Source organism: Poecilia reticulata, linkage group LG13, assembly GCF_000633615.1.
Source record: "Poecilia reticulata strain Guanapo linkage group LG13, Guppy_female_1.0+MT, whole genome shotgun sequence".
Taxonomy (NCBI): Eukaryota; Metazoa; Chordata; class Actinopteri; order Cyprinodontiformes; family Poeciliidae; genus Poecilia; species Poecilia reticulata.
The window spans coordinates 11,978,336-12,004,990 of record NC_024343.1 but is presented as its reverse complement, the minus strand read 5'-3'; the positions used below and the strand labels follow the sequence as shown (position 1 = coordinate 12,004,990).

Sequence of the window (26,655 nt, the reverse complement as noted above, 5' to 3'; positions counted from 1 at the left end):
ATTAGAGGCTGTTGCTTGGCATCATTGTTTCAGATGCCCTGCACTTACCGTATTATTGTACTTTACATAAATTTGGCTGAAATTGAAACCAACAAGTTTCACATCTTGATCCAATTTGCAGATGGACAGCAGAGCTTTCCGTGTTCAATATCCAGTTATCACAGCTGACGGAGCCATTTGCCTCCAAGGAAAACATAATCCCAACAAATTAGTCCAATTTTATTCATTAAAAATGCATGCCTCCATACAAATAATTACATTACAAAGTGTAATGGCAAAAAAAGTGACAGCGTCAGATAAAGTGTCTCTTTAAGATTTTAATTTTCTAAAAATGTAAGCATGGATGAAAATAATTATACAACGTCATGGTTTTAATGCAAATGTCTTACATAAGGCAGAGTTTAAAAAAGGCACAGACTGAACTTCAGATGGTCGGCTGACCTCCATCCCCCCCTTCATATGTTCTCAGACTGACAGACAGCGCAAACACAATATAAACTCTTGGTTGATGGTCTATACATGGTGGTACATGTAAAGCAAGACAAAAACATCACAAAAATAGAGTTCTCACATGAAAGTTCAATCCATATTCCTCTGCAGTATCTGATGTATAGAAAGCCATCATTTCAATGGTGATACTTTATTTCAAATGTTTCAGACAGGAGACAAATGGTTTTCTGTAAATGATCACTTTTGAAGTTTCCGTTACAAAAATGATTTCGAGGTATCTGCATTCAGTTCCCTTGTCAAAGTACAAAGACAGACATTAACATACCAATGAAGCGGTTTTACTTTTAGCAGTATTTTACACATTTAAAGTACTTGAAAAGCACTACCAGATCAGCTCAGAGAAACTGAAGTCAGAGCCATTTAATGTGAAATCATCTCCAGCTAAAAGGTGGAAAAACTACAGATTTCTCAAATGGATGATCGAGGATCCATTTGCATCCGACACTCTGGGGTGACTCAAGATTCTTTATAAAGACATTTGATTCCAGCGGGTTACTTCTTCAAATCTTCAAACTTTTAAAGTTGCAGCCAAAATATTTTGTATTTATATAAAGAGACTCTTGACGATCTCTGGGAGCCAAAGAGGTAAATCTCCGTGAGGCATGACAACACGTCAAAATGCAGGAGTTACAGAAACATGTGATGCAGGAAGTGAAGGTGAGAAATGCTGATGTGAACACCAGAAGTGGCTGAGGTAGGGTTTGCCTCATCATCCTCTGCTACCTGTAGCCCTCATGAACCAGGGGAGGAGGGGCATGCGAGCGAGACTTTATCGTTTTCATATTCAGTCCTGAAGAATAAACTGCAAAAACGGGAATTTTAGGACTACCACATCAGAAGTGAAGAGTAAGGCTTTGCGCTGAAGGCTCTTTAGCTCCACACATCCTGCGAGTAGCGTCCCTTGGTCATCAGTTTCTTGACGTAATCTGTGGCCTGGGTGCGCGTCATGCTGCCGTATTCCTCTGCGATCTCGTAGAAAGCCGTCTGCACGTCTTTTGCCATGTTCCTCGCGTCGCTGGAGAATAAAGCAAACCAGGTGTAGATAGATTATTCACAAAAAAGGGGTGCCAAGAAAAAAGAAAAAGCCCCCCATGCTTTAGGTGTTTTTAGATTTTAGGTCATTACCCGCAAACGTAGATATGAGCATTATCTGTGTGGATTAGCTTCCAGATGTGTTCCTTGTTCTTCTTCAGATGATGTTGCACATAAACCTGGAGAAAATGGGAAAAGAAAACATTTTCAAGCTGTGAGTTTATAAACTTTTGATATATGAAAACATAAACACATGTACTACCACATTACACAACAGTGTACTATAAAACTCGGTATAGTACAAGTAGTAAAATAGTAAAGAGCAGAAAATCTATGTTTGCTATTGATAAGTTTTAATAAATTATTATACATGTTTCACTACCCATAAAAACCTAAAGCAACTTTTAACACAGTAATGAAGCAAAACCATCTCAGTTGCAGCAGCTTGGTAACCTCTAGCTGCAGCAGTCATGTAGACAGTCTGACCTTATGATCCTGGTCTCTGGAGAAAGCAACATTAAGCTGCGTTAAGACGCTGTTCTTCTCTGCCTCCTCCAGCTCCTCCTGGTAAATATAATCCTCGTTTTTGTATCTGCAGCCGAAATACATCACCGTCTCTCCTACTTCCTTCCCTGTGGAGCAAAAGCATCCGTGTTACATTTAAAGATACATTTTTGAAAAGGGACAAAGTTGGCAAGGTTGTTATAGAGAGAAGGGACTGGATTTATTTATGTTTGAAAAATGTTTGAAAAAAAAAAAAAAAGACTGAATTATCTTGAGTAACTCATCTTAAAAAACTCGATTATCTACAATCTTATTTTAAGTAATTTCAAAATGCAAGACAGTTAAATACTGCATTCACTGCAGTTGACAGGAGTTTAGAGCTACGCATGAATTAGCTTCAATACCTTCAAACAGCATACAGATCAATTCATAACAGACAGTTTTGATGGGTTTCAGTCGGCTGCTGAAGTCCCCATTTTCAAACTATAAGTTGTTTAAATACAGTTTTTATGTCGAAGGAGCTCTTTGTCCCATTTTTTCAGGATTTGACAAGAAAGTTAACTGACCAGCTATAAATTTCCTCCCAAAGCGCATTTAAAGCCTCATGTTAATAGACTTGTAGTTTTTCCTAAGGATAATAATGCCTTTTGTTTTCCCTCTTTGGGTGCAGTGCCAGCTTTTAAAAACAAATCTAAAACCTGACTTGGTTAAAACATATTTTCTTTAGCATCTATTTATTTGCATATTGTCATATTTTTAATAAGCTTTTATTCCTCCTATATTTTAATTTTAACTTCAGTTATTCAATCAAGTTTTTATCCATTTTTTCACTTGGAGATGTCATTCGAGTTAACCAATCAGATTTTAGGGTTTATTTAATGAAATGACAGTTCAAATTAATTCATGATGGACAAAGTTAATTAAGATTCTAATAGATTTTCACAGTTATTTACATATTTAAAATAGTATTTTTTAACATATAAATAATCTCATTTATAATAATATTGGTTTATTTACATGTTGTAATGTCGCACTCTTGGCTTTTGATATTTTTGTTGCAAGGCTTCTTTTGGACTGGGGAATTTAAACGAGGACAAAAAAAACAAAATCCCCGTCCTTCACCTGATGTTATCATGAAATCACACCAACAACAACAACAACAACCACCACAGAGACCAACACTTTGAGACGGAGAGATGATTGAGCACCTTGCTGTTTGAGCCAGCCTCTCTCCTGGACGAAGCCCATGAAAGGAGCGATCCCAGTGCCGGGGCCGATCATGATCACTGGGTTGGAGGCCTTGAATGGCAGGCGGAACTGGGACTTGCGGATGTACATGGGCACGGTGGACTTGTGGCCGTTGACGAGTTTGTTCTTCAGCCAGTTGGTTGCGACTCCCTTGTTGACGCGACCCGTCTTGGTATTGTACTCCACCACCACGGCACAGATGTGGATGCTGTTGGGGTGAACCTACAGGGAAGAGATATTTTATTAGGAGCCGTCGAGTCATTTTCAGAATGTCTCATCTGTAAAGGGGTCAGTACTTTAGACGAAGAGGCAATGGAGTAGTAGCGAGCCTGGAGACGAGGCAGCAGCTCACACAGGTGGTCGATAGGAGGCTTTAAGGAAGGCATATCCTCCAGAACGGCCAGGATGTTTCTGCAGGAGTCCAACACCCAGTTCTGGTAGAGAGCCTGCAGACAATGACATGGGAATTAAAGAAAAACCCTTTACTCACCAGCAAAGGCAACGTGACAAAATCTTGGTGGTTTTGGGATTAAAAGTTGCTCTGAATCAACTCGTCACCGACCTTGCCCTCGGGAGACGAGGAAGCCATCTTTCGCATGTTCTCCTGCTCTTTGGGGTCGGAGGCGTACTGCGCCAGCTCGTACAGGACGTTGGTGCGGGGAGGGTTTGTGATGTCCAGGTAGTGAGTGAGGGCGGTGCGGTAGGTGGTGGGACATGGGAACGGATGCTTCTTGTTGGACTCCTCTGGAGACACATCACAAATCTGATTAGCGTTTCCGTCAACAGTCCACAGTTACGGCCGTTAGTTTTGTAGGGACACTGATGTGTTTTGTTGGTTTAACATTTTCATTTTCAGATTCTACTGGTTTCTATGCTACACCGAAGAAGGATTCAAAACATTAAGACGCTTCAGAGGTACACAAATATGTCTAATATATGAATAATTCACTTTTCTACACAGCTTTTTCTGCCGAGGGTCCAAAACTTCAAAAGTCTGATCTGAAACACTATTTATCCTTATGACAAGCTGCTTCATCATGTGAGGCAAATCCAGTCACACAAAGATCACATCAGGATGCAACGTTGTGAGCCAGACTCTGACCAGACGCCCCAAACAATCAGAGAAAATAACTTTACCCCAGTGTTCAGTAGTTGAGCTGTGTACCTCCTACAACATTTCAGCTTGTCCTTGATACCAGCTGTTTAAAACTCTTGAATTATTGTGCCTCCACTTGCTAGTTTACGCTTCGCAAGCTCTGGCCTGCTGGCACCACATTTCTGCAACATTCCTCGTTAACACAGCAGGTCTTGATGCTCAATTCCAATGTTTTACTGAAATCATCATACTACTAATTAAATGCCACCCCAATCAGACTTCTGTGTGAATGGTTTATGTCCTCAAAGAGACCTGAATGCACAGAAGAAAAACGCCGACATCACAGCAATGCATTATTAATGAAAGTAATGATGGATGGAACCATTTATGGATTAATTTTGAAGTTATTTAGTCAATAATATTGCCACAAAATCATAACACAAAAGAAGTTAATAAAAAGAAAGCACATCTAACAGAAATGGCCTTTTGTGGCGCACCGACTGCAACAACGTAGTCAGATATAGAAGTGGTGTGATTGTGATGCAATGCGCTTCACTGACACACATTTTTTCATAATTATAATTTTCAGCCATTGCTTATGTCCATTGTTTATTATTTACTGCGTCTCCCTGCTGCTTCTTCTTCTGTCATGATATGACCATTCATATTACAGACGCTCTGAAAACAACCGGATACGCATCAGATTTAGCAGCAAGTTCATCATCTAAAATAAAACAATTTGAGATGTCACAAAAAAAAAAAAAAAAACACCCCAAAGTTTCTGCAATTATGTCACTAAATCATCAACCTTTTAAACCTTGACTGTATTTTAAAACATCAACATGCAGTTGAGTAACATGCATTCGAAAGGATGACGAACCAAGTCTAGATTATCAGTGAAGGATTTTGTGATAGTGTGAAGGGGAGGGGCTTCTGTGGCCAAGGTTCTCTACGGAGGCAATGAAATACCGTCAAGGTTATTGAGAGAGATAACCACATCAAGGTCCACGCCAAGGATCTCTCCCAACTTGTTCACCAGCTCAGAGTCGTTTGTGGGGAAAACGGCGACGTGGTCTCCTGACTCGTATCTGAAATGGCAGAATGGGATGTTTAGACTTTGAGCGTCAGGCATAAACCTGAAACTATGAAGCCAAGTTTGTCCTGAGAGACAGTTTTCCAGTGGCCTTGCCTGATCTTGGAGCCGGTGATGTCCAGCTCCAGGTGCATAAGGTGTCTGTCGCCAGCTTTGTTTAGTTTACGGTTGACAGTGACTGGAGCCAGGAATGGGTTCTTGGAATCAAAGGGTCTGTAAATTAAATTAAATATTTAAAATAAATAAGGATTTATTTAAAGCAAGACAAAAAAAAGTAGAAGTTTTAACTTTCTTTGTGAGATGTTTTCTGTAACCACGAGGGGGCTCAAGGTTAATTTTTATTAAGCGAGTTTTGCAATAGACAATATATTACTGTAGGTGAAAAGCGACAAATGACTGAGCTCAGGGGACTCTGAGGGCGCGTCTGAACTTACGGCTTTTGGACTTCAAAACTCTTCAGGCGACCAATCTCTCCTGTGTAAACTTTGTTCATGTTGACGTCACTGTGAACCTTCAGCTCGTACTGCCGAATGCTGCATGGCAGAAAATCGGGAGACTAAACATCAGCTCATCATACACACAGAAAGAAACAAACTCAATACCAAGTGTGAGAAAAGTACAACTCGGGAGAACAATCATGAAAAATGAAATATTACAAAAACAATTTGACCATGAACACACCTGGACTCATCTCCTGACGCCTCCACGCCAAAGTGCTCGCAGACTGCCGGCCAGAACTGCTCTCTCCAAGAGATGAAATCCTCCTCAAGGCTGAAACCAAGAAACACAACAGGAAGTTTAAATGGAAATGTGCCGACCAGGCTTTTATTGGAAAAGAATGTGTCTCGTTTTCAGCACATAAGTGAAGTAATAATTTTCAGCTTTTCTGGACTGACGTTTCTGGATAGATGGATGAACGGTACTCAAAAAGACAGAAAATGTGCAGCAAGTTCCTTGATAGAAATTATAGTTGAGAAAAGAGGAAAATACAAAATTATTCCCAGTTTTTTTAAATTTTTTATGCCAGCCTCCACAGATTAAAATTTATTGAGTTTAAGAATCGTTTCCAAGGGAGTCCTTATCTTCCAGAACTTGATCTGCTGATCAGAATAACTTCAAATATGTTTCAAATCTGTTTTAGCGAGGTCACACACCAGACGATATTCCCCCAAACTGTCTTTGTTTTTGACAGTGAAAATCATATTGTGTCTCTGAAAGTTTAAATGTATTTTACTCAGAATTATTTGTTAGGACTTTTTGATAAATGTGTCCCTTTGATAACAAAGGGACACATTTGTTATCAAATGTGTCCCTTTGATAACAAGGGACACATTGTTATCAAAGGGACTGTAAGGGGGGTCTTACAGTAAAGAAACTGTAAGAAACCCTAACAGTTTCTTTACTGTTAGGGTAAAGAAACCTTTACCCTAACAGTAAAGGTTTCTTTACTGTTAGGGTAAAAGTAAAGAAACCTTTTTGTTTTTATTTTTAAAATGTTGAACTTTGGTCGTTTTCGTGAACTGATATGGAAAATTATGAAAAATCAAAAACATTTCCCACAGCCTCAACAATAAAGGCTGGTTTTTGATCAGTAGTGGCAACTGACACGATTAAAAAGTAATATACTGACTGTACACAAACCAGTCTTGGACATTAACCAGAATACTCACTTGCCATCATCATCACCCAGACCAAGATCGAAGATGCGCTTGGCTCCCAGTTCTTCCAGCCTTTTGTCTACATAGTTTCCCATGGCGTTGTAGTGTTCATAGGTCTTATTGCCCAAAGCAAATACCTGCAGACAGACAGTAAGAGATATTGGAGGATCAGCACATAGTTCTGGCATTTAAGAGCAAATAATCTCTTTAATTTAGAAATTCATAAGCTGTTTAAGTTGTCGATCGAGTGAAAATGCTCTTGAAATCGTTGAACAAAAATGATACACAAGTGAGTGATCCTCAGAAAAAACTCAGTAGGCTATATTTTTTTCCCCTGAAAGTTAACATTTTAATTTACTTTGATCTAAACACTAACATTTTTAATAAAAGTATGTTTTAAGCAGAATTTAACTACACTTATTATGCGACTTTGTGAGTAACCATATTTCATCTAGTGTGAAGGATGGAAAAAAGATCTGTTTAGATTGTAAACATGCCGACTCAAAGAACCCACAACGATGGAGCCTTTTCCAACAAACTGGTTTCAACCAGCATTATCCCAGCATTAGCTTTCTGCTGGGCCAGAAAGAAAAAAAAGAAAAAAAAAAGAATTTCATGAGGAGTTGGAGGCGATAAAGCAATAAAATGTCAGATTAGTTACACAAGCTGATGATTTTTTACTCGTCTCTTGATATAATCAGATGATCAGAAATCAGCTGATTGGTCCTGTGAAGCATTCACCAGCGCTGCTGGTTCTTTAAAACAGCATTAATGAATGAAGGTGGTGATGTTATAGAATCGGTTTGCAGGGATTCTGGGAAAACTAATATTTCTGAGGTAAAATTGCCTCCATGCACTACAATTTCCCACAAAACCCCCTGAATAAAACAGGGCGAGGATCAAACAATATATGAATGAGACGTTTATAATGACTTAATAACATGGCTCTGACTTGGTGGTGGAAAAGCAAGTCGGTTCTTTTAGAGGACAAGTTCAGAACTGGTTCTTGCACCACAATCTTTTTGGTAGTTATTTAATTTCCCTCTGGGATCAATAAAGTATTTTTGAATTGAATTTGAAAGCCCTCAGTGATTCTGATGGAAATGGATGCAGAGTTTGTATTGAACTACCACCATTTCCTGCAACTACACCCACGTTTCAACCTTAAAGGTGTTAAAAGTGTTAAAAACCACAGATCATTTTCCTTCCACTCGATAACTATGCACTACTTTGTGTTAGTCTGTCACATAAAATGCCAGTAAAATGTATAGAAATTTGTGGCTGTATGGTTTAGGGTTTGAAGATGTTTTCATAGCATTGAACACATTTAAATAATTAGCAAACTATTAAATACTCTGTACTTTACTGTACCACAGCTATGACATTATTCACTAATAATCTCCTCTGTAGAACTTGGAGATCAATATTCATGTTTTTTTAATTTAAATAAAATAAAACCAAAGAGGCTGCATCCTAAGCACAAGTCCTGCTGCAGTTCATAATGTGACTGAGACAAAAAAATACAAACAGTTGTACAAGATGTAAGCACAGCTTCTTGTTCTCATACAAAAACATCAGGAGGATTAGTTTAAACCGCCAAGTGCAAATTTAGGTCTTCTGCATGTTTTTAGTGGAAAAAAACAGAACCTAAGAAAATAAAGTGCCTTTTGCATACTGCTGACATTTTTATTAGCCTAAATTTGTTTAATCAAGAGAGAGTTTGTAACACAACCCAGCATGTAGGTGTGTGGGATTTATCTTTAAAGTCAGTCCAGGCAAGTTAATGGTGAAAAGTCAAAGAAAAAAATATATATATAAAAGCACAAAAATGAACTTATTGTATCCACAAATATTACAACCTTCAGAATAAACAAAATCATAAATTAAACCTTCCTGTAAAGTACAGTCTTTGTGTCATAGAAAAGCCTCTCTTGGTATATTGAATCATATGGACCTCATCCTCTTTAAGACACAGAAATAAATATATAATGATGTATTTAAATGATTAATAATTGCAGCAAAAGAACATTAAGACAAGGATGTCAGAGAGGGCCAGTGTTGCGCACAAGCAGCATTTCACTCGGCACATCAGTGCCTCATTCCTGCATCATTACTAGCTTATTTTTTTTTAAAAACCCTAATGATAATGACTCACAGTGTAGTTCAGGCCAGAAAGGTTTTCATCATCATTCTCCTGCAGCCAGTCATAAAAGTCCTGGGCGTTATCAGTGGGATCTCCTTCTCCGTATGTGGCCATGCAGAATATAGCGAGAGAGTTCTCAATCTCAGCCAGACGGCCCAGTTCCCCCTGAAACGAGGCGAAGTGCAGACATTAAACACAGCACAGATAAAAAAAATTAAAAAAAAACTTGACCGATTCCGTTCATCTGGAAAAGAACTGAGAGGAAGTTCTTTCCGACGTAAATTTTTAATTTAGCACGTCATTTTATGTGACCCCTGCAGTGCAGTGAGTGGATTCTCTGATGCGGGTTACCATGCTGTACTCCTCCGGATCGGCAGCCATTCCTTTCATGCCGTAGCGCTGGGCATCTTTGGCGAGCCTGTTGGCAAACTCCTCAGCTGTCCCCGTCTGAGAGCCGTAGAAAACTATGATGTTCTTCCCCTGAGCGCAAATTGACAAAAAGGATGTTTACATTTTGCACACGGGAGGGCAGATTATTGCATATATCCCGTCTGGTTGCTAGGCAAAAAAAGAAATATTTACACGTGCTTAAATGTAGCAATGATAACTAAAGGCTCATCTACAACCCTCATGGTATCCAAGTCATTTGTTGCTGAACCACAGGATTCAAAACCAGCCTCATTATTTACAGTCCTGGCTTGGGAACAGAGGACCACAGGAGTCTGAGCAGGAGTTTTGAAATCTGAATCTACATGTGTTAGCAAAACAAAAACATGGAATCACTCACAGTTTTCTTCATTTTCTCGACGAAACTCGTCTCCCGGGTGGTTTGTGTTCTGGAAAAGAAAGACTGTTTGAGTCTGGCTGCCAGAACATTTAAGAGGCGAAATTAATTGTACAGTTTCTTAAACACCTTAGCGAATACAACTGCTGCTGCGCACAAACATGTAGGAATGACCTTTTCAGATTTATTTAGCGATCGGTCCAAGTGACAGTAAACCTCATTTCCGTGTTCTGACCTGCGTGTCGATTCTCAGAGATTTGACCTTTTTACAGGCTAAACCCAGTACATCTGGGGAACACGGAAGCACGTGAAGTTCAGCGAAAATCAATGAAACATTTACTGTGTGACAGATAAGGATTTATCTACAAAGAACAGGTGGGAGAGTAATTACCAGTGAGATAGCACCTGGTACAATGTTACTGTGCTGGTTCAGCTGCTTAGCCATGTTCTAGGTAAGCACCGAGTATTGAAGAGGAAGTGATCTAATCTCAATAGGGCAAATGTCATGGTAATCTAGACATCTACACTTGGGCAAAAATAATCAGTGCATTGATACAGATCAAAACAGCGTGTGCTGGCCGATGGTTGGTAAGGAGGAGCTTAGGAAGCTAAACCTATTAAAAGCTGAATAAAAGGCAAAGCCGCTACAATGAGCATCAAAGAGCAGAGCAGACACCTGCAGATCGCCTCCATTGATAAAAGATTACAAGGAAAGTGACTTTCAGGCTCACAAAAAACACAATGCATTTTGTGATTTTTTTTTTTTTTTTTTACAACAAAAGTGTAGAACAAGATTGCTGTGCTGTCATTGAAGCTTGAAGTACAATAAATTTGAAAACAGAACGTTTTAAAAGGAGAAAAGCTGCGTGCAGTTCAAGCAGCCACTCAAGCCCTCGAGTGCCACTGTCCTGCAACGTCAGGACGCATCGCTGCTCCAAACACCAGAATCAAACGAGCAGCTGAAGAACGCGTCTTTGAAAAGTTGCTGATATGCAGAGGAGGTAGTTTAGTCTTTGGATTCAAGTGTGTTTGAGCAGGGATACATCCAAACAGGACTGCTGATTCATATTATTATTTTAGCAATAGATTATTCGATCAATTATCGATTGTTCAGACAAAAAAAAAAAAAGCCACATTCTTCAGATTTTTCATTTGACCATTAAGCCCATTTTGTACAATATTAAAAATACACAAAAGATGCTAATAAACTATTCAAATCCCTCTTAAGATAAAAACAAACAAAAAAAAAAAAACATTGTATCGCCTAAAACATAACAGCATTCCTTTAGAGTACGTTTGACCAGGATGATTGTGCAGCTAAATAAAAAAAAATAAAAAACATGTGAAAAGCTCAACTTTTTCTGTTTGACTTGACATCAATACAATTGTGACGATCCCCTCCTTTCCAGTAGGTGTCTCTAGTCCTGTGTTTTCTGGTTTCTTTTCAGGAAGCGGGTAGATGGGCCATTAATTGTACTCGCCGGCAGATGATAAATACTGACGTGTAGTCAGTCACTGTCTGCTTGTTTGCCCTCCGGACAAGACCGGAACGAGCAGCATTGGTCCACACTTCTCTCTGACTGGCTGGCTTGATCTCCCGGAGCGTGTTCTGGTCATCAAATAAATTATTGTTTCTATAGATCCGCTCATCTGTCTCCCTTTTTTGTCCTCGCCTTTGAGCTGGGCGTGACAACAATGTAGGGATAATCTGCTGATTAATTTTACAATTAACCAATTAATAAATGGTGCCCGATAGGAGGATTTTACAGCATTCGTACTGGATTAAACTAAAACATTGGAGTTCTTGGTAAAACATTTTTACAGACATGTTTTTTCCCCAAACAGTTTTGGCTTCATCATTTCTCCGAGGGTGCCGTTTTTTCAGTAAATCGCATTTTCCTTTTTTGAAGTTTGTATAGTCCAGGTAATGATTATTCGATTACTAAATTAGTTTCACAATTATGCCATTAACTAATCAATTCAATTAATTGTTTCAGCCCTACATCCAAAGGTTTCCGGATACAGGAGGACTGGAGTTGTAGGCCTCTGGAGCCGAGTATTGACTCCTGATTACAGGAACACCTAATACATCAAAATCATGATTATAAAGTCATAAAATGAATTGACTATTGTGCAGTCATGCTGTCTTGAAAGTTGCCGTTTATGTCCACCTTATTTATGCAGTCTAACGAGAAATGAACAAAAAAAACACAGATTATTAATGAAATCCTTTCCAACGTGGTTTACAGTCAACATTTGCAACCGACAGGAAGTTGTTTTTGTCATTAATGGATGGACAGAGAAACCTCGCTGTAATGACAGCTTTTTTTTTTTTTGTTTCTATATACAGGAAGCTCTGAACTCATAAAAGCTCCTCAACCCCCCAAAAAGAAAACAAAAGACAGAAGACCATTAATGATCGACTCCTCCTCCTACTGGTTATGTTGTTACTTTTGCTGTCTGGACTGCTTTTTAATGTTGGTGCCATGACTGAATGATGCGATTACGTTTTAAAATATGATTGAACACAAGTGCTGCATGCCGTTGAGAAGAAATTGTGCATCCTGTGTGAACAAAGCCTCTGAGGACGAAGTGCAAACCCAGAACAGTGGGGATTTCTCTCACTTTAGCAGTGAGAAACTTTAAGCTGGAATTGTTTCATGAATAAAATAAAATCACGATGGAAATGTGCAAATGACCAGAGCGGGAAATGATTAAGCCCGAGAACACTTGATTATGAGCCGATTCGATTACGTTTGCAGATGAACAGATTTAATCTCCGTCTCTTCTGCAACTTTTCTGAAACCCGTTATGTTTTCTAGGACGCAGTCTTAGGTTAAACTAAGGTTGAACTGCACGCCTAGTGTAGCGTTTCCGTCAGATTCAAGTTTACGAGGTTGGAATTCATCTCAACAGAAGAAATACGAATGAGTCGAACGACCCCTCAACGATGGTTTGAGGCGGTAAAAATAAAAACTTTACTGACCTCTCAGCAGCATCTCTCCTGTCCTCTGGCAGTGAGAAGACACAGCCCATGACATGCAGACATGTAGCTACACACTTGAACTAGCACTGCTCTGTAGGCCAAGCCAACAGCCACAATGTTCAAAGTATAAAAAAAAAAAAAAAACTCCAAAAGCATAAGATGGAAAAGTGAGGTAGGCGGATGGATACAGCAAGGGTCTGAAGCTCAGCCAGCCTTCACATTCACCTCCACCGCAATCTGAACTCTTCCTCTTCCTGCGCCGCTCTCTGAAACCAGTGGCGTCTGAAACGCGTTCACTCAGAGAGCGCGACCGCCGTCAGCCTCTGCCCACCGCCGGGAAACACAATGGTGGGAAACTGACTTTCCCATAAAAACGCAGCCGAGCTGCAGAGCCACAGTTTCTGACTCACGCGAAACACACACACTGAAATGATCAGGAGCTGGAAATGCCTTCCTCCTCATCCCCACCCCTTTCCCTCGGCACTCTGAAAGGTGTTGGGAAGGAAAAGGTCCACAAAATCCATTCTGAAAATTTGACTGGTTATCAGAGAAACTTCTGTGGACCAGTGAGGGGGGAAAGAGCTGCGTGTTGTTTTCCTCTTTTTTTTTTTTTCTTTTTCTCCCCTGCCCCCACCTCATTGGAGGAGAGGGGAATGTCATTGCTATGGCAACCTCGTTTATCATAAAAGGATTGCATTTGTGACATGGGCCAATAGCAGTGCAGCTCCGACCAGACAGAGACTGGAAAGAAGAAGAAAAACGTGGCTCTGGGGAAAGGAGAGTAAAAAAACTAAGGCAGGGAGAAGAAAGGGCTGCTTGTCTACTGCCTCAACTTTCCACTTTTGGACAAAAGGAATTGGCTCGCTCTCCAGAGAACTTCCAAAACGGGTTCAGGGACGAGGGAAAAAAAAAACCTCAGGAAACAGATGAAAGACTACACCCCCTTGTAGATAATCACTGGCCCTTTAAGGGGAGGGGAGTCCAGCTCCCTGCTTCTCGTCTTGATATTTGTTCCCTTCCTGCATCCGTTCCCTCCAGGGACTCGTAGAGTCGGGTCAAACAAACTTTTAACTCTGGTTAGAAAGGTTTCTAAAGTTCAAGAAATATCAAGCTATAAAAAATAATCATGGAAATAAAGGAGTCTTAGCACTTCACCCTTGTTTCCTTCACAGTACAAAACACTGCAACAGTCTCATAAATGTTTCTTTTTCTTTCCAAAACCACAGCAAGGAATACGCGCTTTTAACAGCTTAACATTTTGGCTTTGTAAAACCAAACACTAGAACATAATTTTTACCCGGATTAAGAAGCAAATTTCCTTTTTGCTGCACTACCTCGAGCTTATATGATCTTTACCAATCAGTTTCCAAAATGATAAACATATAGGCCAGCTTTAGAGTATTGAGCCTTGTCATCTGCCGCTTTATTCATTTTCCACTCAGTTTCAGTTTGAGATCTGTACCTTCCTTGGTTTGATGGGATTGATGGAATGAAAAATAATGTCCAAAATTTCGTATCCATCCATCTATTTATGACAGAGGATCTGGCCAGATGTTTGAAATACCTTCATTGACTTGTAGCGATACGGAGGAGCAGCAGCTCCACTCTGAGCTCCTGTAAACTTTAAAGCCAAGTCCAGTCGTCCAGTGAAATAAACCCAGTTCAGCCACTGATATCCAGGATCTGATTAATGGTTGTCTTCCCAAGCGAACCTTTTTTGACATAAATGCCAAAATAAGGTGTAAAGTAAAATTAGAGGTTTATTGTTTATACTTAGACCATGCCTCACACAAGAGCTATTTCAGCCTGTAACCCTTTACACAGCAATACCAGGAATGTAGCAGCTGCTACAGGCTTTGTTGAGGGTTTTTTTTTCTTTTCAAAGAAACAAAAAAAAAAAAACTCTGCGTAAAAGGAGTGTCCAAAAATGTGGCCAGTGTAGGGAGAGTTCAATGTAATAAAGCCAAGCCTCTTTCACTCCCTATTAAGTGATAAAGGAGGGGACAACGGGCGGGAACAGAGGAGGACCCGCAGGCTTGGACAAGAGAGAAAACATCAAGCAAATCAGATGAGTTTGTGTCAAAACAGCCTGAAAGTAAACGAGGAGGCGGAGAGAAGCAAGGGTCACAGCTGGTGAAACATTTACCTAAAGCGTCAAGCTGTGCACACTCACACACATGCTTCAATGCCTTACAGTGCCAGCTTGAAGAAAATGGCCTTTGCACACAAATTTGTTGGGATTGCCCTTAGAAGTGGGCTGACCTAAAAGATACGGCCACTTGCATCAAATAGACTTTGAGTTGTAGATCACCATTTACAGTCTACTCCACTTCTACAACAGTTATAATGAAAATAAATTTAACTCAGTTTTTGTAAAGTGCTTCAGGGCAATACTGTGAATTGCAGCAATATAAATAACCTGAACTGAATTTAACGTTTGATCAAACCCAGAGTGAAGTCCTAATAATCTTTACGATCCAAACACCTTCTGCTGTACCAGCATTTATGTTCAACTATAAAAGTTTTTAACTGTAGTCCGGCAGCAGGATGGAACCGTTTTTAAAATTAAATATGGTTTTTACATATTTGTTAAAACTGTCACCATGTTGATACACTATAATTTCAGACAGAGAATCTGTGAAAAAGAAAAACAAGTTCCTGTGCCCCATCACTGTCAAACATGTTTATTTTTTTTTATAATCTGCAACTTTAAAGAAATGCAGTTTTAAAACTTTAATTCATAAACTATACTATAAAACACAAGTTTCAATGACATAAAAACCATACCTAGACTTTTAATTTAACAAGATAGTAGCTGCAGAGTTACCCCCAGTTTATTATAAGCCTGGCGGGCCACCAGGCTTTACTTATGCCCCCACCAGGCTTAGCATTACTTAAGTCTTTTTTTTTTTTATACGTTTGCATTTTTTAAAAACTTTATAGTTGATGTTTAGATATTAATCTTCCAATAACAAATAAATATCTTTTTTTTTAATTTCCTGTTAACTTTAAACATTTTTTAACTCGTAAACATGGCGGCCCGCTGGATGAATGATTGCTGTAGCACCCAACTGCCAAGCTTAGCAAGTTTTCTGGGGAAACCTTGAGCTGCATATAAAAAAAGTAAATTGCATGATGACGTAGTGAAGATCTTCGACACCGCCTTGAATTAAGCAGAACAGAAAAATAAATACACAAACTCACGGGGTATCAAGCTTCTTAAACTCGGGGATGGGCTCTGGCTGCTTGCGGGACATGAACCAATAAATGACGAGGCCCACAATCAGAGAGAAGAGGAAGAGGTCCAGGTTGCTGAAGAGAGGCTCCTCTTCGCCTGCGGTGTTGGTGGCGGTCTCTGGGTCCATGTCGGCCATCTTGGCGCTCAGCGCTACAATACGAAAGAGAAGGAAAACATTTTCACTAAATGAAGGATTACTGAATACATGCAAAACACTTGATTCCTCTGTAATACCTTTTTATTTGACTATTGTGCAAGAACAAATTTCAGAAGTTCAAAAGAAATTTTTTTTTTAAAAAGCTATACATTTCTGGAAATTAAGCAATCTGTGAATGCAATCTGTGAATGCAATCTGTTCGTTACAGCCTACTTCAGCTTCACGGCTCAACATCCCTGAGGATTCAGGAAATTCCTGAAGGGAACATGATTGCCAACATATGTCGTAAAACACAATGAATGCTTTTATGCATAAACTACTGGATAACGTGCCATACATTCGGCTCTGCACAACCTATCATTGTAGCCCAGTGTCCTGGATAAGCGAGGAATCTCCTGTCGTGCACCAACGACATCAACTCCTTTCACGCTGAGCAGGAGAGGACATCGTGTTCTTTCAGTTAGGGACGGGAAAACAATGAGTACAGGGTTGGTTTTTTTTGTGGTTTTTTTTCTAACCTCCGTATTTGGCTTGATCACTACTCCAAAAAGTGACACAGCAAAAAGCAAACAAAAAAAACAACAAAAAAAAAAGAAACATGTTAGACAAAGTGCTGGCTCTGCACATGTGCAGATTGTTGCTGATTCACTGAAACATTAAGTAAACCAGTTTATGAGCCGCCTGCTGTTCATTTTAGCAGGAGCAAAAGTCACAGTGGGCTTAGGTTGCGTAATGACGTCTGGTTTGGACAAAAGAAAACTCCTTCCTGTAATTTCTGTATGGAATACGTCATATAGACCGTTCTATGGAGATATTCACCTCAGAAAAAAAAAAATTCTGGATAATATTTTAGCTGTTATCTAATCTGCAGCATTTAATGAACAGCTAATGAACAACAGCAACCCTTTTTTTGCAATCTTCTGATTTACATGTGATAAATGCCATCTGTTCTGTAGTCCTTTAGAGGAAAAATAGGCAAACCTTCATGTTATTAATCAGAGATACACAAGAAAAGACAGAATCTCACCTTTCCCTGAGTGGACCAAACTACACTGTGAGCCAATTCAGTATCAGTCAGGCACTTAAAACCACGGGAAACCGAAGCTATTTAAAAAGGAAATTGTATTTTCCTACATGTCAGAACATATCTGTGATTCATTCAGGGTATGAGAGAGTTGGCAGCCTTTTTACACACAAAATTCAGGTAAGGCTATAGATTCTTTAGGAATACACACCAAGTTCTGTTTTAGTAATGCCAACAATGCTAATTAGTAATACAAGATGTTAAACTTCATAATTACTGTCCTTTAAAAAAAAAAAAAAAGATTAAAACCCTGATATACAGCAACTACTCTCTCATATTAGTGGTGCAACATTAGCTCTTGTCTAAAGAGAAATTAGTGGCAACAATAAACATGCTAGCAAAAAAAAAACAACAACATTGAATCCTGTCCTTACAATCCATCTTACAAGTTTTTAAAGAGAACTCGGCTTGTTAAAACTTCACAAAAAATTCAGAAATTGGTTTACAACTTCTAAAGTAATATAGCCAAAAAATATTTATGCATCAGTAGAAATCTGGTAAAATTCAGGTCAAAAATCTTAATTGGCCACCATAACTACTATCAAATTTAGATATACATGTTTTAATTATAATTACTAATCAGTAGTAATTTTGGTCTGCGGTTGCCACTAATATTGCATTAATTACCGTGTGCTTTGTTGTATGCACTACTTTGCTATAAGACATGTATAACTTTGCTTGTTATACATGTCTTGTCATGGTTTCTTGTTTGTTTTTTTCCCCTCTTTCTGCAGGTGTAGAAACAGACTTCTAAGAGTTGGCTTGTATTCTCTTTATCCATCTCCCTCTTTCTGTTTTAACTTTTTACCACAAACCCCTCTTTCTTTCTTTTTTTTTTCCCCTTTTCCATTTCAGTGCCCATAGCATTTTAAAAATCCAAAGCAATTTCAATATAGCCAACTAGATAGAGCAATAATGCTTCACTTGTGACAATAAATTTGTTGGGCTCCACTTTGACATGCAGACAATTCTGAGAGCCACACTGCTGGACAGGACACCCTAAAAGTCAAATAAAACAACATAATGATTAATACAACTATAATAATGCTGTCGATAGCATTTTCTTATTGTGTTGAACTTGAAGCAGAAATATAGACTTACTGGAGTTAGTAGTTGTCAGGTAAATCAGTGTAATAGTTAGAATATGTGGTTTATGCAGTTCTACTCTCAGGTTACTGGTTGTACTAAGCTTATATTAGCAAGTGGGTCTCCTGTCATAGTGACCAGTCAGCAGTTAGCTTGCCAACTGTAGTTTTAAAACGGAGCAACTTTAATAAGAGTGGTGCATGGTCCTAACTTAGTTAATGCAATGGCTGTAAATATTTCTGGACCGTCAATTCTGCCTTTCTTGTAAGCAAGAACAAGTGTAGGAATTTTTCTAACAGCCAGCCAGTTCTCAACAACATGTGGGGAATGAGCAGAGCCGCATTATTACTCTGCAGCCAGAGAAAACTCTGGTCACTGCAACTCTCTCAAAGAACTTTAAACCATGAGATAAAATGAACACCATCACTACAAATAACCAAGTCATGGCAGCTGGACACAAACCTCAAGCATAGTTTAGTTATCTCCTTCTGCTGGATTAATTAGCAGCCCAGTAAAGGCAACCTCGGTACACCACAGCAACAAAGTGCCATAAACCATTAGCTTACTGGTTTTCATTCATGGAGATCATAAAAGACTGAAACCAGTGAGGTTGGTTCAACAAGGATAAGTCAGACCCATTTCAAACACAACTCGGTGTTTTCATTTATGACCTAATCAGGTGAGGGACAAAAAAAGTCAACAATACCCTCCCTCATCAGCTACATACCCTCTGCTGTTGGCTGACACGATCACAAGATCATGAGGTGGAGAGTTTGATTATTTATCACTTACCTCAAATAAAAGGGTTTCTACAGCTTCTGTCAAAGTAATAATAAATATTTAATTATTAGCAAGCAGATGCGGTTTACAGAGCGCCATCCTGCAGCTATAAATATGAGGAGAGAAGCAACTTTTGATTTGTTGCCAATTGTGTAACAGTCCAGACTATGACATCGGTTTAAACCGGCTTTTGTGAGGTCCCACGTGTTTTGAGCTGCGAACCAGTTTAAAAAAAAAAATCCAGTCACTCTTTGTTGCGTTATGTCTTCACCACTGGGAAAAAAATCGCATGTTGGATCTGAAACGAATTGACAAGGACCGGGCTATGACTAAGTCCTGGATTGTGAAGAGTGGCTGTGAAAACTGCACCGAACGCAAGCAAATGCACAACCGAGCTTTACATCCTGACACATAAGCGTAAATTATTCCGCTTTAACCGTGAAGCGAACGGGAGCTGCCACGAACTAATCCCCGGTTTGCGTAACACTCAGGTCTGAAGCTAACATGTCGCTAAAAAGCTCAAAAAGTTTCTCCGCAATGTGAACCTGTGGCGTTGCGGTGAGTGTTGTCTCTCCCAGCAGATTGCCACAGAGTGAAATTGTCCGTAACAGGCTAGAAAATGTGAGCAAAGGGCGAAGCTTACCTGCTGCTCTCCTCTTTGTGTCAGACTCAGGCTGCACTCAATGCGGAAGGAAACTTTACGCCATGAAGGACCAAACCAACTCCGTCCAATCAGCGGGGGTGAGGGGGGAAGGACGCGTCCAGTCCGAGTCACTCCGTCATACTCATGTTTTCCCGTTAAGGGAAGTTACAGATCTGTTTGTCATGTTTTAGGGTGGACGTTTTGCTTATTGTGCAAGTTTTTATTCCTAGTAATTTGTGATATTTTACTATTTCGGAGCGATCAGCGCGAATCTCTAATCACATGTTATTAAATAACTGTCAAGGTGCAGCAGGCAAAGGGTCATGGTTATGCAACTCAACCAGCTGAACTGAGTTGGAAGGCAGATTCATCAAAAGCGTCCTCCTCCAAGTTAAACACTGTTTATGTTCACAATGTCAAGGACGTGAGGCTGATACAGTCCTGCTGCCTGATGTGAGGCCTTCAGCCTGCAGGCACATCTAGATTTGCTTTACTAAACTAAAATGTAAAATGTACAGCACATGTAACAACTGCCCTGCAACTTTTAGATGTGCCTCTCCTGCACCACACCTGAGTAGAATAATTAGGCCACTAGCAGGCCTCTACACAAGAAGGAGGTAATTAAGCCATTTCATTTCAGTGTTTTGTACCTGTGTCACATCTAAAACCTGCAGGATAGTGGCCCTGGAGGACTGGAGTTTGACTAGTGAAAAGAGACACTCTCTGCAGTGAGATTTTTAGCCTTCAGTTTTTTTTTATAGGTGAAATGTTTCTTTCACAGATCTACTTGTCAGTTCATTCCAGGAATCCTTATGGGGCTTTCTAGGTTTCCTTTTCTTTGAAGCAAAAACTTTGCTTTAACAATTTGACATGAAAAAGTAACCTTGATGTTTTTAAATTGAATTCACTTTCTACTGACACATTAAAATCTAATTAAACCTCCTTCATTTATTTTTACTATTGAGATGTATTACATTTTTTTCAAATGTATTTTATACTGTTGTCCTTTTGACTTAAGTCGACTATAGTGCTATAATCCTGTAAAAAATTATAGGGTAATTTCTTTTGAAAATGACTCTATTAAAAAGCAATAACAACTTTTTCATCTTTGTAATACAACCCATAAAAACCGGTTAGGAGGTCAGAGAATTCATATAAATTAATATACTATACAAAATAAAACTTTGGTATAGATGTGATACAAGAAAAAAAATCACACCTCTAACATTTGTCAAAAAAAATTTAAAAAATTTGGGGGAAACTTCTGACATACTTGAGATTTTGAACTTGAGACGATAAAACATAGTTCAGGTTCCTTACAAAATCCGAAGCAGGTAAACGTCCAGTGAGAATCACTCACCAACTTCGCCTGATCAGACAACCAGAGGAGCACTGCAATACATTTTTGCTGTGTCTACATTGTGCACACATTTATTTTCAATTTCCATTGATTTGACATACAAATAAGCAATATGGAAACATGTTCAGAGTGCAACCAAACACTAACTTAACAGTCATTGATGAAAGGAATGCTTTGTACTTTGCAATATCTCAAAGTACATTTTTGTAAGACTAACAATTACATTCCTGTTTAATCCACTCCTTTATGACTGCTTCTTTCTTTTATTTGCATTTATTCCCACACTGCACATGTGGTTATCCATCTAAGAGTCAAATTCAAGCTTAGATCATAAATTTTTACTACAGAGGATAAATGGAAACTGTATGATATGATGCAATAATCGTCACACCTCTGACCTTTGTCAAAGTTCCTCAGTACAACTCATTCTGCACTTTAGATCAATAATTATGTCAACTAATTACATTTTGACATGTAGAATTTACTGAGATGTTTCTTCTTTATAATACACAAATCTGGAGTTAAAGATGGCGACCCCAAACACAAGACTATGTCAAAAAAAACCTGTCACTGACTGGGAAGTGGATCTCTACCCTCTTCTTATACTGCCACCACCTGATCCCTCTGGCAACTGTTCTTCTTGTGCCAGCGTTTGCAAATCAAATCATTTATTTATTGCTGGTCTTGATGTGTACCAAATTACTTCCTAAATAGACGACTACTCCTTCTGGGCATTTGACTGTAACCAATGCAATTATTCCAAACTAAGCAAACCGGGGCATTGTCTATAGAAAGTACCTCATTGGCAACTCATCAAGGTGGTCACAAAATAACCAAGAACTACATCTGAAGTCTTTGAGACCTCACTTTGAGGTCAGTGTTTTCTAATCCAATAAGCAGAGAAAGCAGGCAAAATGGCGTCCATGGGAGGGTTCCAAGTTCAAAATCACTGCTGAACGAAAAGAATGCAAAGGTCCATCACATTTCACAAAGGTCTCCAAGACTTTTAGGAAATTATTCTGTGATTGGACAAAATTAAAGAGAAACCTCTGAGAAGATGTTGCTACTCATTACATCTAGTGCACAACTAACACAACATTTCAGATAAAGAATATCATAGCAACACATTCTTCAACACACCCTCCCTGAACTCTCTGCCTTTGGGTGCAGAGGTTTTTTGCAACCCTTCACTGCATCCATCTAGGTGCAGTGAGGGATATAATTTTTATCCTCATCCTACCTGACGTTATTTCATCTCATTACAGGGCAGCGCCCCCCCCCCCCTCAGGGTGAAGGGCTGCATCCTCAGGCACCTCATTGTTTGTTTGTGTGTTGTTCTTGGATGGGTTGCACTAAAATGTGAATTTCCGTCTGGGATCAATAAAGTATTCACTTTAGTGAAACATGGTGGAGGTGGTGTGATCCTGTGGGGCTGTTTGATGCTACAGGATCGGAAAAACTTCCAAAAATCACAAAAAGAGAATATCTTCTCAAAATAGTCAATGAAAATCAGATTTTGTATTTAATCAGTTTGTTGTTGTCTGATATTAAGGTTTAAGATTTAACAGAAGAAATCTGTCAGCGGGCTTAAAAGATTCACAGAAAGATGCTTTGGTAAAAACTAAATCCTTTATTAGACAGTCATTTCATTCTTGCATTGTCATTTTCACATATACATAGGTTTCTTATTCGAGTACCTCCAAATTTTAATGCGGCCATAGACGTACTTCCAGCTTTGATTTAACAGCATCAATATTTGTCATCGTCAATATGAAATCATATGAAGTTTTTTTTTATATCCTGGGATGTGACAGGAAGCACGGTCAGAATTCTTTTTGGTAAGACATCATTTCATTCCCATGTGTATTTTTATCCATCACATGCTCTTTGGTTTCTGATTCCTGCTTTTCGACTTGTGACGAACAACTGCGAGGGTAGTGAAGAAATTCCCCATGAACAGAATGAGGAAGCAGGCACCACACACCCGGACCTGACATGACATGAATCAACAAAATAACAGTGAATATTAATATTATAATATATTTCTATAATGCAGAGGATGATGGTGGGAAAATGTCATGCAGCTCTGAATTTTTATAGACCTTTTGTGTTTAGATTGAATTTAAGTATTAACACAGCTTTATTCATTCATTATAGGCTGAGTGTGTGAATGATGAGCACACAAAGGATACGTTTGTTATTAAAGCAGGGAAAGAGTGACACAGCAACACTTATCAGGACGACAGTGATGCAGCAATATCTGGTGTCTGAGTAGACTGACCTGCCATTCCCTGCAGTCTGGGAGCTGAGCCATTCTGAACAGAGACACGCCATTCAAGAGCTGCCAGAACTGAAGACAAAACAAAAAGATGGAAACAGGAGAAGCATGCATTTTAGTGGATTTTCGGTGTATATTTCCGAGTTACCCTCAAGGATTTCTTGTGATCTTATTTTTTTTGTTAGCATTAAATATTTCAGATCATTACTCAAATGTTAATTCTAGATTTTAAAAAGACAACTCATCACAATAAAAAATGAAAAAAAAAATTCAGTTTCCAAATGAAGATTCAATTTATTTTTCAAAAATGGCAAAAGCAAAAAAAAAAAAGCAATTTCCTAATATATATTTGCTCCTGCAATTAATTAAACCTAGTTTAAAAACAGTTTTTTGTATTCTACTATGTTACCACACAGATATTAAATCTCTGATGAATATATTCAGCAGCAACTAGATTTTCACTGCACTGTCTCAAGGCAACAAAATTATTATCACTCTCACCCAGACTCTCAAAAAATCCCCTAATTTTTAATCATTGGTTCTATGACACTGGTACTTTTCACAATTATTGTTCAATTCAAACCATGACAAATCATAACTATCATCTGTCGCTATCCTTGCGCAAACTGGTTCACAGATTCTACTCACATGACCAAAAAACAGGAAGGGCAAGAGAAACGTCAGCCCTTTCCACATCCAGGACTGGAATCCCTCTTAAAAGAGAAGAAACATAAACAACTTAAGATGTTTCTTTTTTTTGTTCCCATACTCAGTACACTTTTATTTTATACATTTAAAACCATATGGTAAGTGTAGCTGCATTAATCTGTATTTTGTGTCCTTGATGTGTTTACATCTCACCAACAGTCAGATCCATGTTGTGTCTTTCTCCCAGCGTGCGAAGTCTGTACAGACATCCGCTCTGATAGTAGTACTGCAGACACTGAACAAAATCTAAAGGAGGTTTCATGACAAAAACAAACTGTGAGCATGTAGAAAATCAGAACCATGTGGTTCTTCTGTAAAAACTTTTAACATACTTTGATATAAGGAATAGGCAAGAAATTGGCCCCTGAACGTCTGGTAAAGGATCCCGTCTGGCCTGCAGATGTAAAAGTTGAGAAATGTGACGTTTGATGAGAACAAATTTAGTTTGAGAATTATTTTGTTGAAGGTTTTGTTTTTATGCTGAACTTACCATGTCAGCATCACACCGGACAGAAAGGCTGAGATGTAGTGGTGAAAAACCCACCATCCTTTGATCCTGATTTAAGATACATCTCATTCAGTTTGAGTTTCAAGTTAAGTCAAAAACGCATCAACACATCTTCACCAGTAGAATTGGGATTAACCTGGATCCATTTGTGATGAGGACGCTTTCTCTGATAGTTAGTGTGCAGTAGAACCAAACCAGCAGGAAGTTGAAGATTGCGTCCAGAAATCTGAAGCAAAACATTATGCATGAACATAAAATGTCCCATCGCTGTAAATATGCTGAAAACGGGTGATTTCACATGTAACATCGTCTGATAATGTTTGCTTCACCTGTAGCTCACGAAGAATAAACATATGAAAGAGAGCAGCAGTAAGATCACTGTGAGGTACAGCTTGAACTTCTCGTATTCATCCTTGTAGGCAAATCTGGGAATGATGCACAACATTATACAACAGAGTAAATGCATAACTTTGTGATCTGATTAAGAAAAATAAAATAGAAAAGAATCTTTACAGGATGAAATTAGAAAAGAAATATGTTGCATTTAACAAGGAAATCTGAACTCTGATGCTTACTTTGACTGCTTGCTCAGAAGAGTCACATTCACATTTCCGAGAACCAGACTGAGGTATAACCTGCGATTTGAAACCAAACCATAGTGTATTTGTTTAGCTTTTGAAAACCACGTTACAGACCACTCTATGTTCAAAGTTTTCAGCTTGAAATATATCAAAATTCTTGTCGTCACCCATTTTTCTTGGGAAGGAAAGCATCCATTTCAGAAAAAGCATGTTCTTGGGTCTTGACTTTCTCTTTTATGTTACCTAAAGTCTTTGCATCATCTGCTGATGATCCCTTTGTGCACCTGATACAGAAAAAAAAGAGTAAATTTTATCATTATCAGCTGCTTTTAGCTGACAGTGTATTTGGTTCACCTTTTATCCCTCTAAGATATCTTCATGACCCTACGTCTTGTATCTACCTTCACATGCATGCAAATTTCAGGGTGTGTGGATAATTACTTATTGACTTGGCTGGACATCTCCTTCAATCTTTTCCTCTGACGGGCGATAGATGACGAACAGCTGCTCTGGAGTTTGGAGATTTCATCCAGTTTCTGTAGATATTTTTTATGTGTCTCCTGGGGAAAACGGCGATAGAAAAGGTTTAAATGTATGAATGACATAACTGTAAAGAAAATGTAAATACATAAATAAGTAAAAAGCATGTGTAATGAGTGGCAAATTAGCATGGCTGCTAGTTGGTGGACTTAAAAATTCATCTTAAAAAACTGAGTGTTATGGATTTTGCAGAATTGGACAAGATACTATCAGCTGACAGGATATTTCTTACCTGAAGCGTCTGAAAATCTTGCTCCAGAGATTTCCATTCCTCCTGAATTGCCAGTGATTGAGGCATTTTGTTTCCCTATGATTAAACCAAGACCCAGCTGAAAAATAGCTGTACCGGCTAATTGTTTATGCGCTACGAAATGCCTAAAGTAACTCTGCTATAGGTGTGAATCATTTCTCCATCTACTCTATGTTACGTAAATTGGACTATGACTTGTACTATCAGTCACTGAATCTGATTGTCGTTATTGCAGACTCTTGTACAATGCGAGGTCAGAAGTGTTACCTTTGCTTCGGTTCAACCTTCAAGTTAGACATTGACCTCATACACATCTAAAACCTTAACACAGTTTGTTGGAGACACAACTGCACATTAGCAACATCTGGTGGACTGGGAGAACCTCAAT

The 26,655-nt window shown here is 38.9% G+C and overlaps 2 protein-coding genes across 5 annotated transcripts; both read right to left on the bottom strand.

The window, feature by feature from the left end:
* Window positions 1-297: 297 nt before the first annotated feature.
* porb (P450 (cytochrome) oxidoreductase b) lies at window positions 298-20,146 on the bottom strand. Of its 4 annotated transcripts, none has more exons than XM_008425450.2 (16): window positions 20,043-20,146; window positions 16,259-16,442; window positions 10,072-10,120; window positions 9,636-9,764; window positions 9,297-9,449; window positions 7,154-7,278; window positions 6,165-6,254; window positions 5,918-6,016; window positions 5,580-5,696; window positions 5,360-5,478; window positions 3,857-4,038; window positions 3,591-3,740; window positions 3,255-3,516; window positions 2,029-2,174; window positions 1,636-1,721; window positions 298-1,525 (listed from the first exon to the last, which is right to left on the bottom strand). In XM_008425450.2, exons 2-16 carry the CDS (start codon window positions 16,426-16,428, stop codon window positions 1,381-1,383), a joined length of 2,022 nt encoding a protein of 673 aa, XP_008423672.1. In that variant the 5' UTR covers window positions 16,429-16,442; window positions 20,043-20,146; the 3' UTR covers window positions 298-1,380. The 4 variants fall into 4 exon arrangements, with proteins under 4 accessions (XP_008423672.1, XP_008423674.1, XP_008423671.1 ...); XM_008425452.2 differs by lacking the exon at window positions 20,043-20,146 and adding an exon at window positions 19,945-19,968; XM_008425449.2 differs by lacking the exon at window positions 20,043-20,146 and adding an exon at window positions 16,782-16,803.
* A 2,890-nt stretch (window positions 20,147-23,036) lies between these two features.
* tmem120ab (transmembrane protein 120Ab) lies at window positions 23,037-26,487 on the bottom strand. The gene is made up of 12 exons (XM_008425439.2): window positions 26,250-26,487; window positions 25,919-26,037; window positions 25,645-25,761; window positions 25,472-25,531; window positions 25,226-25,321; window positions 25,033-25,122; window positions 24,879-24,944; window positions 24,721-24,782; window positions 24,542-24,634; window positions 24,329-24,393; window positions 23,684-23,752; window positions 23,037-23,392 (listed from the first exon to the last, which is right to left on the bottom strand). The coding sequence occupies exons 1-12, from the start codon at window positions 26,313-26,315 to the stop codon at window positions 23,279-23,281; spliced, it is 1,017 nt and encodes a 338-aa protein (XP_008423661.1). The 5' UTR covers window positions 26,316-26,487; the 3' UTR covers window positions 23,037-23,278.
* Between the last annotated feature and the right edge of the window lie 168 nt (window positions 26,488-26,655).

What these genes read in the sequence shown, in the direction of transcription:
- porb (XM_008425449.2), bottom strand. An exon ending in TTTCTGGCCTGAACTACACT is followed by an intron (nt 7,279 to 9,296) that starts GTGAGTCATTAT and finishes GTCTGTCTGCAG; the next exon opens with GTATTTGCTTTGGGCAATAA. An exon ending in ATCACCGGCTCCAAGATCAG is followed by an intron (nt 5,479 to 5,579) that starts GCAAGGCCACTG and finishes CTGCCATTTCAG; the next exon opens with ATACGAGTCAGGAGACCACG.
- tmem120ab (XM_008425439.2), bottom strand. Translation starts at nt 26,315, where the DNA reads ATGCCTCAATCACTGGCAATTCAGGAGGAATGGAAATCTCTGGAGCAA. An exon ending in CTTCTGAGCAAGCAGTCAAA is followed by an intron (nt 25,322 to 25,471) that starts GTAAGCATCAGA and finishes CATCATTCCCAG; the next exon opens with ATTTGCCTACAAGGATGAAT. An exon ending in CAACATGGATCTGACTGTTG is followed by an intron (nt 24,394 to 24,541) that starts GTGAGATGTAAA and finishes TTCTCTTTTAAG; the next exon opens with AGGGATTCCAGTCCTGGATG.